This window comes from Taurulus bubalis (genome assembly GCF_910589615.1).
Source record: "Taurulus bubalis genome assembly, chromosome: 17".
Classification (NCBI taxonomy): Eukaryota; Metazoa; Chordata; class Actinopteri; order Perciformes; family Cottidae; genus Taurulus; species Taurulus bubalis.
In genome coordinates this window covers 9,381,313-9,395,330 of record NC_136605.1, presented here as the reverse complement: position 1 = coordinate 9,395,330, position 14,018 = coordinate 9,381,313, and the positions used below count along the sequence as shown (strand labels likewise).

Here is a 14,018-nt window from a genome sequence, read left to right as displayed (position 1 = left end):
AAAACCTTTTGTTGATAAGTTTATTTATTGCTCCCGGTATGAATTGTTTTTGTGTGAAATATTTTGTATAAAATATTATATTCGTTTAGATGCAGCGGGCGGGAGTGGATAAGCTCTGAAAGTGAGAGGGTGAAGAAGGGAGGCTACGACAGATTGTTGGGCCTCAGATTCACGAGGAGAAACAGTGGACCATCACTTTGCCCTGACAGGATTACTAGAGGGATTGAGGAAGTTCGCTGATCCCTGCTTTTATTGGACTTACAACTTGTCCCACAGGTAGTCTTGTGGGGGTTACTATGGGAGTATGGGGTACTGCCGGCCCGGGGCCGTTGGTAGGAGCCAGCCGGTCCTGATATAACAGGTGTGAAAGTTGTGTCTTTGTGGAATACAGAATTTCTTCTCTTTGCCACAATGTGGTTCTGTTGGCTTCATCAGGCCAAGAGAGATGAGTCGGCACCTCTGAAGCCACGGTTCTCTGGCGAGTAAGCGGTGGCTTGCTCCCTCTGGTTTGGGAGTGAGTTGTTACTCCAAGTGAAGGCATCTCCATCTCAGGGTCAACAGGTGGATCGGTGTGGCGTCGGCAGTGATGCAGCCATTGGTGAAGAAGGAGCTGAGCCAGAAGTCACTGCTTTTGAATTACTAAAAAACTCCCTACCATAGCTGAGGGTTGGAATATCTATATTTCAACCCTCAGATATGGTAGTGAGTTTAGGGTTGCGACTGAAAGAACGAGATTGCATGTGGCTTAAAGGTGTTTTCTCCATAAGATGGCTGGGCTGCCCGCCCCCCCCCCCCCCCGAGAGATAGGAAAAGGAGCTCAGACGTCCAGAAGGAGCCCTGAGCATTTCAAGTGTATAAAACGCTGGTTGCTTTGTATCTGTGTGGACATGTTAAACTGTGTGTTTTGGAAACAATGACATATAACAGATGGTTTCACTTTATCAGTCAAACAGACCTTAAATAAACGCTGTTGTTCTACATGACCGCTCAGAGCTTGAAGCACAGCAGCAGCACTCTGCTGTCCACGGCCCCGCAGCACTTTGACCGGAAGCTCTTGTGCTTGGTTCATATTATTCCCTTGTTTATCATGTCTTTTGCATGAGGAAACTTGTTCCCCACCTTCTCAGATTCTTCCATTGCAGGATACTGTTCCTGAAAGGCCACTGAGATGTTTGGATATTTCATATAACAAGACTCCCAATAAACGTTTTATTGGGCTTTCTTCGCCATATAATGTATAGTTATATATAAGTGACCCAAAGCAGCAACTCCACCTAGTCATCCGTCCATAAGAGTCAAATTACATTTTTCGCCATTGAAACAAATATGTATAAATAAAGAAATGAGCAGCTATTGCTTTACTATTTGTTAAGCTCACTACCCGGCCCCAGATACGCAGCAGAACATAGAAAAATGGATGTGCAGATTGGACTGCAAAAAAATGATCCCTATCCATGAATGTGAACAGTACTTTAAGCAAGAGAGCTACTCGTTTTTACAGAAAATCATTATTTGAGGTCTGCTTGCAGAGCAAGAGGGCAAATTATTCAATTTGTGGCCTTTTATAGAGTGCATGGCACTTTGTGTGCTAGAATGCTTATTGTGTCTTTTATCATTCAACAGCACAGAGACAGAGGTCATACAAGAACCCACTGAATATTGTTTGTATTAATGTCGTCCTCCTGACAGAGGCATGGTGACCGTCGCCCATCTATGAATGAGAGACCACGTTCATAATGATTTACTACACTAAAATGTGCATTAAACAATCATCAGCACTTTCCAAATCAACATTAGTTTGTTTTCTGACAATCAACTTTTTCTTGTTCCATGTATCTCACTTATCAAAGACTATAACCTGAATTGAATATACCTGAATTTGAAGAATAGAAGCAAACACTAGCTAGATGAGGCTGGATGAGTCTTCGAGAAAATATCTCACTACAATGCAATAAAAGTTATTCCTTCAAAGAAATGGAAATCCAGTAAGACAGAGGCCCAGAACAACAAGCACATTTTAACCAATAGTATTTAATGGTTTATGCAACTCTCTGCTAAGGCCCAATCTCCCCCAACAGTACTATTATGTAAACCAGTCCCTTGCATTTTATTGGCCAAAAATAAATTCAAACATTGCTAAATAAATATGTGTTTATGGTAGGGGGTCAATCAAACAATAACAGTTCTAATTAAAGGCAACTTGAAAAACACAAGTGTTCTCCATGAAACTGGTTAAATTGAAAAGTAAAAAAAAAAAAATGTAAAAAGGGTCATTTCTCAACAGCTTCCACTCCATATCAAGTAACCCGACTCTAAAACCATTCGTTATAAAAATGGAGGTGGAACACTGCCACCAGCTGGAAGTTATAAGCTTTGGTCATAGGAGTTTGAGGAGGAGACGGGACAGGGTTAGGGAAATAGTAGCTTCTGTACCTCCTCGTCACAAACTATCCGGGTCTGGAATTTAAGCAGGGCAGGGGATCCCAGATCAGCGGGTTGGGTGACATGGTGCCATATATATTTCGGGCTCAATACAATAACTGGCCAGACTCGTTCTCTTAGTTAGGTTCATTGAGATGAGAACAAACAAACATTTGAGCTTGGGGAGTTCGGACTACCTTGGACCAGAATGGCTCATGCATGGGTGTATGTGTCAGTGCGTATGGGTCCCAGGCCTACCGCAGTGCTTCCATCTGGCCAAGCTGAAGCAGCTCTACACTTCTTTTTATTTTCTCTTTTTCTAAGCAGAAAAGAACAAACCCAAACACTGAACCCCACTTTTTACCAACACAGTGCCAAACCTCTTACTGTGCGAATCGTCCAGGGCTTTGACCCCCAGAACAATGCCACCATTTTGAGAAAAGGAGGACAGGTAGGCTGGGATGGGTGGCCATGAGATGGATGAAGGGGGACATGGGTCTCCCTTCCCAACCCGTCCATGACTTCTCACCCACCCCTTGCCGTCGTCTGACCCGTTTCTCTTCTCTACATGGCAAGGTGGGATGCTGTTGGGAGGGGGGACAGATTGGCGTCGCCCCCGCCCCACCCCACTCTTTCAAATGGATCAGTCAATCAGTCGATGGCCGTGGGCTCAGTTTGAGGCGCTGCTGTTGGAGGAACTGGATGTGGAAGCCACGGCCATGCCCGAGGTGCCCGAGGAGGCCACCGACTTGCGGATGTGGGGCATGAGGAAGGGGTCACTGGCCAGCTGGTGCACATCAATGCGGTCCTCCTTACGGTAGACTAGACAGCGCCTTATAAAGGCCTGGAGAAAGAGCGAGAGTGGAATGACTGAGCAGATAAAAATCTGAAGCCCAGAAGCCTTTACAATGTTTTGGTAAAAAGATAATTGCCTAAATATGTACACAACTATGTATGTAAACATGAGGATTTACAGAATTAGAGAATGCAAGGAGGGTGAAAATGCATAGATGTGAAGCAATATTAGGGAGAGAAAAAACAAGCAGAAGTGACAGAGTCCAGTACCTTAGCTTCAGGTGTGACTACTGGTTTCGGGGGAAACTGCACATCTGTTGCCTTCAGGATGGTGTTCTCCTGCAGGATGTCCTGCTGGGACTGATTGTGGCCGAAGGGCTAAAGAGCAGAGAGATGGAGATGAAGTGTGGTTGAAACAAACCAAAACATCAACTAAATCTCCTTTTGTCTAAAGATCAATTACTACATACAGTTAAAAAGTAAATTCCTATCTCGGAGGTGAATTATCCCCATTGCATTTTATTGACTTTATAACCAACTTAAATGTCTACTTGCAACATATTTTCAGTCTCTTACCTTGCGACCATACAAACACTGGTAGAAAATGACTCCCACAGACCACACATCCACCTTGTTGGAGATTTTGGGTGGTTCCTTCCCAACCACAAAGCACTCTGGGGGCAGGTACCTAAAAGAGAAAGGATTATATTGATCTGAATCTGTTTTAACGGAGGAAACAGTCAAGTCGATGAATAATTGTTGTCCAGCATTATTTCACCTCTCTGTCCCCACATATTAACATAAGTGTCATTTTAGTGTGCTGAGATAAGTAGTACAACACAATTATGACCACTTTTTATTGTGTTAATAAATCTGCAACATGCCTATTCTTTGCATTCTCTTGTGAAATTACAAACTTTACTCTTAGACATGAACTTATCTGTTGGAATGAAGCCATGAAAATGTTTAGCCTGCGGTGCTGCTTCTGGCAAACTCCAGTCAGTCCAGTGTCGGACAGAGCTACTGTATAGACAGCGCTTTATGTGCCAAGTGCAAAACTCAGCATTTCCCAAGTGATTCAAAGGGAATTCCCCAACTTGTGTTTCCATATATATTAGTTATGGTAAATAATAATAGTTTGGTTTTGATACCCAATAAAAAGGGGTTGGTCATTCAACACAATAGATTTTTATTTTTTGCATTATAAGCTTTGCTCTATTGCTCTCTGGATTTATTTATTGACGTAATATTTATTTGCATGATGCTTCTACAAAAGTGTTATCAAGTCTAAGGTTCCAACTCCACCAAAAACACTCATACTGCACATATTTTATTTTCCTTTTACAGCATAAAATGTCTTGAGACAAAAATGATTACTTTCAGTCAGAGAGAAGTATTTCAGACCTGACTACCCAACATAAATTGGACCCTTGAGGACAAATGCTCAGTAGTAAGAATAAAAAGCACAATGTATTATATCACAGATGGTGGAAGCCATGCAGCAGAGTGATATATTCCAGTGTAAATCTTACCAGTATGTCCCTGCTCCCTGCGACGTCAGCTCCATCCCGTCCACTGAGTTGTAGCTGTCATCATCCATGATCTTCGACAGGCCAAAGTCTGTGATCTTTATCTCCCCACAGGCAGTGCCATTCACTAAGAGGATGTTACCTGAGCAGGGCGAAGAAAGGATTTACAGGCATGAGAGAAAATGTCAGCATAATTTAGATTTATAGTCACATTTTGAGTCGAAAATGACTAAATTATCTCTATCATAGTGAATGTAACTGCAGTGATTAATTTATCTTACAATTTTACTGCTAATTTAATTTGAAGTAGAAACGTGCCAAGAAAGCTGAAACAAGATCATGCAAGCTCATAGAGTTTAAGAGCCATTGTGGTGTGGAGACTCGCCAGGTTTAAGGTCATAGTGGATAATGGGCGGCCTGATCTCATTGAGGTACTTCAGGGCATTGACAATCTGCATGATGATGGAGCGGCCCTCTTTCTCCGACATAAGCTTGTGCTGCTTCAGGTAGAAGTCCAAGTCATTGCCCTCGCAGTATTCCAGGACTGTGCAGAACCTGTTCCAAAAAAAGGCAAAAGTATTTATCCATCTCTGCAGGGTTGGTACAACAGATGAAAGACCAAGTTAATGCTCTACATATTGACAAAAGCTCAGAATTAACACAATCTGCATAAACATCAGTATATATTTTGGAAGGCACACAATTGTTGAAAAGGAAATGACTTACGAGTCGGTGTCAAGCGAAAAGTAGTCGTAGAGTTTAACTATTCGTGGGTGGTCCAGTTCTTTATGGATTCTATATTCTCTGCATGCATGTCTGAAACAAAGAACATTTCCAACATTCATTTGAAATGTGGATATAATGGTTTCATGAATGATGAAAACATCATATTTCATTGTCATCGTATAGACACACTATAGTACAGCGAATTAAATAAATTGCTCAACACTCACTTGTGATAATTTTCTTTCTTCTCGTCCCTCCAGTTCTTGTTTAACTGGTGGATTTTGACCGCAACATACCTTTGCTCTGTTAAGTCAAAGGCCTAGAAAACAAAAGTATCATATTAATTACATACTGCATTTGGCATTACTTTTAGCAGCAGTGAGGTTCCTGCTTCACATTACATGCATGTGTCCATTCATATATTATACAGCTATGACAGCAGATTCTAGGAACAAAGCTCACATTCTGGCAGTCATTTACTTTGAAATGTTTCTGATATCAAATTAGTGTAATGTAATGAAACACACATCCTCAAATATTTTCGGGAAAAATGTGCAGCACAGTCATACCAGTCATTTTGAGAATACGAGCATGTTAGTTTTCACCAGTGTAACACTGCAATCTATGACTTAAAAAATTACCACAGATTTGGATAAAAATCTCAAACACTCTTCTAAGAAGCACAAAACTGGTATTCATTGCAAGGCTATTGTATATGATTGCACCAAATTGTGCATGAGAAATAATGCTGCCTTTTCTCTGCCTGACATACAAGATGTTTTGGCAAAGGTCTTCACTACACCAATTCAAAATATGATACTGGAAGGTCATTTAAGTGTATTAATCATTACAAAAAATAAGTGGTTCTGTCTTAAAGGAGAAAGATTAAGTTTATCTTACCTTGTAAACTTCACTGAAACCTCCCCTTCCAAGTAAATAGAGTAGCAGGTACCGGTCATTTAGCGTAGGGTGATCTTTGAATCTGCACAGGAGGAATTTATGTTATTAAAGAAGGTAAAGGGACACAACACCTGACAAACTAGGAAAGGACCATGAAAGATGAAATCATACTGGGAATTATCCTCATTGTGGATCCTTTTTAGTTCGCGAATGTGGAGGTTTCGCACTCGCTCCAACCTCTCCAGCTCTGCCTGGATCTCTGCTTCCTCCTGCAAAGGACAACAACATATCAAAATCTGTGCAGTTAACAAAACAACTAAATAAAAGAGAGCGACCACGATAAGCAAGGTCACCTACAAATAAAAATAATCAGGCATTACCTTCTTAAGATGGCCTAGTCTTAGCTTAAAGATTTCCTCTTGTTCATGGTACTCTGCCTGCGATAACCTGGAAGGACACACAACAAACCTCAGTTAAACTTTGAAATATACGTGCAACGGAAAAAATGGCTTATATGGAAAAAGAAGGTAAATATCAAAAATCATCGTACGCTTCACTTTCTGTTCCATTGGTTTTGCTTTTGCGTTTGTTTTGCTCCAGGCTCGGAGGTGGAGTCTGGGCCATGGAGGGCGGCTTGCGTTTGGCCAGCAGCTTCCTCTGTCTTTCAATGTCCTCTCGCTGAGAATTTATCCTTTCTTGTTGTCTGAAAAGAGATGACAAAATGCAATGATATGTAGAGCTAATGTATTGCTCACTGTTATGTATGATGCTGCATTTACATGTCTCATAAACAATAGGCAGAGGCCACACATCAAGATGTCATGGTGGCTCCCAGTTTCAGCAGTATGGTCGAATGTTTGCGTAATCTTGCCATGCTGCTAGTTTACTTTTTGTTTATTTAGAATGTTTGAACACAGTAATGAATTGCTGCCCCCTACGTTTCTGGGGCATGTGGATAGGGATTAAACAGTGCATCCTTTAACAATTACAATAGGGAGAAAGGGTGAAAGGAGAGGCTAAAGTTAAAATATCAAGTTCTCACTTGATAAGATTTTGGAAGGCATATCCATCCGTCCACTGCTCAGTGAAAGACGCTCCATGTCTCACTGTGGTAAAGTGACCAAGTCGAAGCCTGTCCTGCATGCTTTTGTCCCGGCATGCCATCTTCTCCTGTTTGGACTGAAGAAAGAAGAGAAATATAGGAATCAAGGCATTGCTTTTGACTCTATGTTGTATAAATAACAGATTCTAAAAATCAAAACAACCCACAATGATCCACACTCTTGAGGAACTAATAGTTTAAAATATGCCACCGTTTTATAGTACAAAATTACTTTTTCAATCAGCAGCTTCTTGGACATGGTCACACACTTATTTAAGCGTTCCTTGTATCGTTCCAGCATCCTCTGCTGTTCATCTATTTGTCTCCTCAGATCACAGTTTGCCTGGAGCAGAACATAAAAATGAGCAGGAAAAAGGTCAGGTAAAAGGAATATACAAAATATTAACTTGTTTATACTTGTACAAACAGAAGGAATGTGTCAACTCTAACATGCCACGAATGAAAAACCAAGACACATTATTATTATTATTATTATTATTATTATTATATTTACAAAACCATCAAAAATAGAAAAAAAAAGTAGCAGGGATGAAATGTAATGAGATTAGTACCCGCAGCAAATCGTCTATTCGGCCCTCCTTCTTCTCCAGGTCAGAGTTCTTGTTGTTCTCCATTGCTGTTAGTTTCTCTATAGTAAGGTCAGACTACAGGGTACAGTGAGCAGAAAAACAGTGTTTATGTTAATTGTGGATCATTTTTGTATCAGTGAAAAAGGTAGTTTAACAAGTAGTCCCATCTCATAAAATCGTATTACCAAAAAAAATAAAAAATAAAAAAAACTGCCAATTGGTTTCCTGTTGCAAATGTATTGGTTTATTATCCAATTATACAACAACTGCTTTTGGAATTAGAATAAGAGTTCAATTGGATAATGGCCAGCCAGCCCTGATGGCATGTGAAGTACCTGTGTGGCTTTGTGGAGCATGTGAAGAGATGCAGGCTTCAGCGAACACGTCGAGTGCTCCGTGTTGGCCGAGTTTATGGAGGAAGGGCTTCCCTGCTGCACCTAGGAGGAAGAAACATTCATCCAATAAAAATCTTACACAGACAGAGGGTGTCTTAATCTGTGAATTTCAGCCCATTTATGAAGACCTGCAGAAGCCAGTCATAATAAAGCATATGACCAATCTAGCTAAATACATTTGCATGAAAATGATGACCAGAGACTGCAGAAACTCAAACAAACTGTCAGACACATGCAAAAAAAGTCTGGGTAAAGTAACAAAATCCATGAAGTTTAAACCCGTCATCCAACCCTGCCCACCTCCTTAACGACTATGTGACCGTGCATGTTCTACAGGCTCACTTGCTAATCACAACCAAGTTAGTTCAACTTGTGCTGATGCCACAGGCTCAGCCGTAGCCTATTCCAGCTGCTAAAGTGGGAGATAAATTATTGGGCGTCACAACCTGCGCAAAATGACTAATTTTACTACCAGAATTTTACTAATTTGGTCTGATAACATATGGAAAGTCTAGAGTAGAACAGAGAATACTATTCTTCAATCATTCAATTTATGCTGGTTGGTAAATAACATGTTTCTGTAGTATGACATGCTGTGGGTACATGTCAATCTAAACTCTTTTCTTTTATCACTTGACTGTCAGTATGTTTATTACCATTTCTACAATATGTTCCATTTCATTATTAGGTTCCTTGGTTTTAGGTTTTGTCAGAACTTTGAACAGAAGTGAGTTTGAATCTGTAATTGTTGCCAAACAGTGTCTACAGACAACATCAGATTATTTCCACTTGAAAGCAAACCTGGCCTTGTGATGTTAAAAACAAGCGTGGAAGAGAGAATGGCAGGAAAGAGTGTTGACAGATTTTAAAAATCACGATACAGATCATAGAGCAAACATGCTCACCGTGACAGGGGGGTTGGAAAGCGAGTGTTGTGGGGAAGAGCGGACCACTGGTGGAATTCCCCTGGCAGGGCTGGTACCAGGACCGCTACCTCCCGCAAACTGACAGACGAGTAAAGAGAGAAGAACTCAGTTCAATAGAAAGACCAAGGCAAAAAAAGGGGTTAGAAAGTAAGTATGAAAAGTTATACTGAAGCAGGAGTGTTGCTGGATACACACTTAGTACATGAAAGAAACTGAAGGCGTTTCAGCCACTCACTTCAAAATAATCACTAATTTTATGTCCCCTTGCACCCGCCTTGCCTAGAGGAGAGACACAGGAAGTTTAGAGAGAGAGGCTGATTTTTGGGATACGTGATGAGAGAATCATGGGAAAATCTTACCTTGGCTGTTGTCAAAATGGTCTGCTTTCCGTTTTCTTACTCTCTGGTCGTTTGCTTTTTTCTCAGGAGTCTGTTAGGAAAGTAGTGTGATTCAACTGCATGTACAATAGGGCAACACAGGCAGATGGTTGGCATGAAAAACATTGTTAATTCAAACAGAGACTAACCTCTGGCTCCTTGTCACTGAGCGAGCCTACACTGCAAAGACTCTGGTTGGACGACTCATTTTGGTTCTGACCCGAGCCCTGTTAAAAAGACGTAAAAATACATCAAGAATAAAACACAAGGGACAAATACACATTAAAGATGCAAGAGATATATTCATAGGAGTTTATATTCAAAATGTGTGCACATTAGTTGTGTAACAGACCGTTATTGATCTGTGATACGCACAGATCCTCCCTTGTGGTTTGGCTCACATGTGAACCGCTGACTAATTACACAATTTAAGCATTATAGTGTGTAATAAAGTTTTACTGATGGTCATTATCGGCCAATATTTAGTAAAGATATGTAATCCGGACATGTGCTTTTCTATTTGTGAACCCTGACAATGCTAAACTGTGAACGACATATCCGTGGAGAATTTGACAGGAGGAGAGCTATCAACGGTGGCAGCACTGCTGACGGCTAACGTACGTAGGTTCCCTTCCAAGGTTTCAAGCTACGTTTAGTGAAAGTGATTATTGGGCGAATGAAAGTTAATAAATTACCATGATGTGTTCAAATGTAATCTTGTAAAATTCAATTTTGGTGAGAAACTTGAATAAATCCAGTTGTTTGAAGTAGATGTTTTCCCAGCAATAAATAATACAAATTAGAGCGAGAACCATGACATGTTAAATTTCCCAACATTACCTGTAAGCATCTTATAATACATCATTAAAACTATTAATGACAATTTGAATTGTGTTTGGTTTTTATGCAAACAACACGATAGTGTGGATGGTTTATACTGACTTTTGAGTGGCATTAAAATTTTTTGGTGTGCTGGCGACAAAAAAAAGAAGTAGGAGCCTTGTAGACAAGCAGCTATAACAAAACAAAGCAACAATAACGATCTGTATCTGCCCAAATGGATCATCAACAATCTGCAGAAAAGGCACGATCAGGGCTATCTAAAAGTTACATTTTCTCCTTTTTTAAATTTGTGCTGATCTAATCCATGATCCCTGTCTCCAACCCGTGAGTTTTATGATCGGTTACACCCCTAGTGCACACATGTACTTGAGTATGCATGTACTTGTGAGAGAGAGCACATGCAGAGTTAGAAAATGGGTGAGAAACTGAGGGAAGGGATATCGAGGTTTGGCGAAATACTGTCACCATTAACTTCCTACTGAATCTAAGCCTGAATAAGTCCTAATGCCGGTTCCCTAGGTGATGCCTGTCAGTCAAAAGAATCACATCAAAATTCACCAGGCACTGTCCAATCAGGGAGCGACACTTAGTCATTCAGAGCACACTACAGCTCCCTCACTGAACCCTCCTAAAATGGCTGAACATTAGGTATGCTGCCAGGGATGTATTCCTTCCTCTGTCTGTCACCTTTGGATAATGTCATCCATTTTTCTCCTGTTCACCATGGTCTTAACTGTTCTTTTCTTCTCTCTCACTCCACAGAGAGAGAGAGCCAGAGGAAGATGCTTTGCTTGCTTTAAGAATGACTACTTGTTTTTACCCCTTCCATCCATGTTTGATCAGACCAGTTCAAAAGGAAATGCACTTTACAACAATTTTAGTAGGTCTTCTCTGTTCCATTACCAAAAAGTGTGGTAGCCCTTTGTCCTCAAAGGATAACAAGTCCATTTTCTTCTTCTTTTTACCAACTTAGTGATAACAGAGGGCAGCATTGCCACAGGGCTGTTCAAGGTCAACAATTAAAACTATGCTGCTCTGTGACATTGAAGAGCTTTTAGACCACTAACCAATGTTTGTTCATCGCGATTTGTTGACACACTTCTACCACCCCCTACACACATTGCATCTCTTGTCATACAGGGTGGCTGTGGCATGATGCCTTAGCGAGAGCTGCCATTTTCTCTGCGGCAGCAGCCATGCCATGCTCCGGGCTCAGCTCTGCCTATGGCTGGCACAGGGCCCACTCCTGGCACTGACTCTCGCTCCCAAACTGTTCCAAGATCACCTTCCACAAAGACTGCTCCATCCATGCAGCAAGCAAGAGGATGGAAAGCTAAATGCTGCCTCCCCTCACACCTGGTCAAGAACTATTTCTGCATTCCTCCTCTGCCTTCACTCCTCCTCCCCCTACCATCCCCTTGTCCTGTCTGTGGCCTTTTTGGCAGGCATCACCACTTGCATATGCAGCCTCTACATCATGAGCCAGAGAGAGATGCCATGTCACACCAGCCAAAAAACCCAGACACAGCTCAACCTTCTCCAGAGACAGACAAAGAAAAGAAGTGGAGCCAAGCTTGTCCAGGCAAAACAGCAGCATGATACTGAGGCGGAGTGAGACAAAGAAAGGAAGAGATTTACAAAAATGTGTAAAATCAAGAAAATCTGTGATTATAAGCACGTTGACAGGAGAAAGTTATCATGCTACACCTCAACGGCACCTGCTATAAAACAAACCTTAGCCACGCCGACCCCAGTGAAGCGAGCCTCCAACAGTTCTTGCCGTCGGGGGTCCAGGCTATGCAATTCTTCCATCATGGCTGCAGAGACAAGAGCAAAGATTAAGGAAGGCGTTGTGAGGTCTGGTATATTCAAGTGGGAGTGACGGATCACTGTTTCAAAAGGCATTGGTTGTGATGAGTCATGGCTGTTTTTAGCCATATGGATGTGGAAAATTCTTGTTCTGAGTCATCAATAAGCCTGACAATAATGTTTTCCACTATCATGTGTGTTGTACCAGCCAGGCAACTTGAATACTTAGTAAAACACTGACAGCACTAAATTGCACACAAATACAACCAATAAAGGATACCAAATATACATCATACACTTGGGCCAGATGTGTAGTCATCATGATAGCATCATGTAATAACACCGTGGCAATATAGGCCTTAGTTACATGGCGCTGGAGTTATGAAAGGTCACTAATGGAGGGACTGCCAGGTAATGGAAAAGGCCACAGCAGACAATAAGTGCCAGCTTGCTACCCTGTGCAACGGTTAACGTTTAAGTTATACGCCCAACTGCTACGTCTATTATCTATAGCTTGCATACATTAAATGAATAGTGTAAACTACATACTTAGTGTGAATTTAGAGATACATACTCATGTTCATCCTTATTATTATGCAACTTTACTCGGGATTGGGTTTGCAGTCTCAGCTATGCATAACTATTTGAAATAGCATCATGATCAGCGAGGTAGCTCGCTAACGTTGGACACCTTAGCTAGCAGGAGTCCCGATGTTGGCCGTCATTTAGCTAGCATTGCGATGTCAGAGCTAACAGTTAACGTTAACTAGTAACATTAAACCTGCTTTTGTCAAGTAACGTTAAGTTGCCTACACAAGGCAAATGGTGATTAATGTTGACCGAATGAGAGCTGTCTGGTTAGATAACGACTCACCACAAGTACTGTCTGCAACAGTAACATATTTTACAAACAGTGAGCTAGCGTTTGGTAGCCACAAGGCTTAAAAAAAGAAGCCTCTTCTCGGTTCTGTCTTGTCGGCTGCTGGTGCCACACTGTGACAAGATACATGTCCGGATATATTATTCTGCTCGATAACCTAATGAGATACTTACTGATATTAAATATTTTTCTCGGTCCTCCGGGAGCCTGTTAACCCCGAACCCGTCCCCGTTGTTTCCCCGGTTCTCGGCAGACCCTCCCAGAGTGTGTAGGCCGCATCCACAGCCCCGTCCCTCGCGTGCCGACTGTTAACGGTCGAGGCGGGAGAGTGTGCGGTGTAGCTCAAGGTAGACGGCGCTTGATTCCCTCGGAGGCCTCGACAACCCCGGGTAACCCGAGTCCGCCTTGCTGTGCTCCTTAGGCGGGGACCTCCATCCCATCCCTCTCGCCGAGGACCATATTGTGCCGATGTCGGGTTACTCGTTCCACACAATGGCGAACCTCGAGATTCTGAGTTTTTCACCAGGTACAGCTAAACAGTGTATTTAAACTAGCGTTACCCTTATCTTTTTTTTCTCCCCCAGTGGTGAGATCAATTTCGGGTCCTGGCTTTCAGCTCGATCAAAACAAAGTTCGGCTCCAGTTGCCTTCCTCGCCGCAGTGAAGAAACCAAATCTGTTTCGGAAGTTGTGCTGTTGCAGACGTTTCGGTTGAATCCGGATCGA

At 41.8% G+C, this 14,018-nt stretch overlaps 1 protein-coding gene across 2 annotated transcripts; it reads right to left on the bottom strand.

Annotated features, from left to right (window-relative positions):
- Positions 1-2,049: 2,049 nt before the first annotated feature.
- Positions 2,050-13,534, bottom strand: tlk2 (tousled-like kinase 2; the record flags this gene model as incomplete). 2 transcript variants are annotated; one of them, XM_079233362.1, is made up of 21 exons in its annotated part: positions 2,050-3,265; positions 3,487-3,594; positions 3,793-3,904; positions 4,749-4,887; positions 5,131-5,300; positions 5,472-5,561; positions 5,699-5,790; positions 6,372-6,453; positions 6,543-6,640; positions 6,752-6,818; positions 6,922-7,074; positions 7,414-7,550; positions 7,706-7,816; positions 8,046-8,138; positions 8,399-8,500; positions 9,364-9,462; positions 9,620-9,663; positions 9,744-9,813; positions 9,911-9,988; positions 12,312-12,421; positions 13,467-13,534. In XM_079233362.1, 20 exons carry the CDS (start codon positions 12,417-12,419, stop codon positions 3,092-3,094), a joined length of 2,127 nt encoding a protein of 708 aa, XP_079089488.1. In that variant the 3' UTR covers positions 2,050-3,091. The 2 variants fall into 2 exon arrangements, with proteins under 2 accessions (XP_079089488.1, XP_079089489.1); XM_079233363.1 differs by lacking the exon at positions 13,467-13,534 and having other exon boundaries at positions 12,348-12,419.
- Positions 13,535-14,018: the final 484 nt, after the last annotated feature.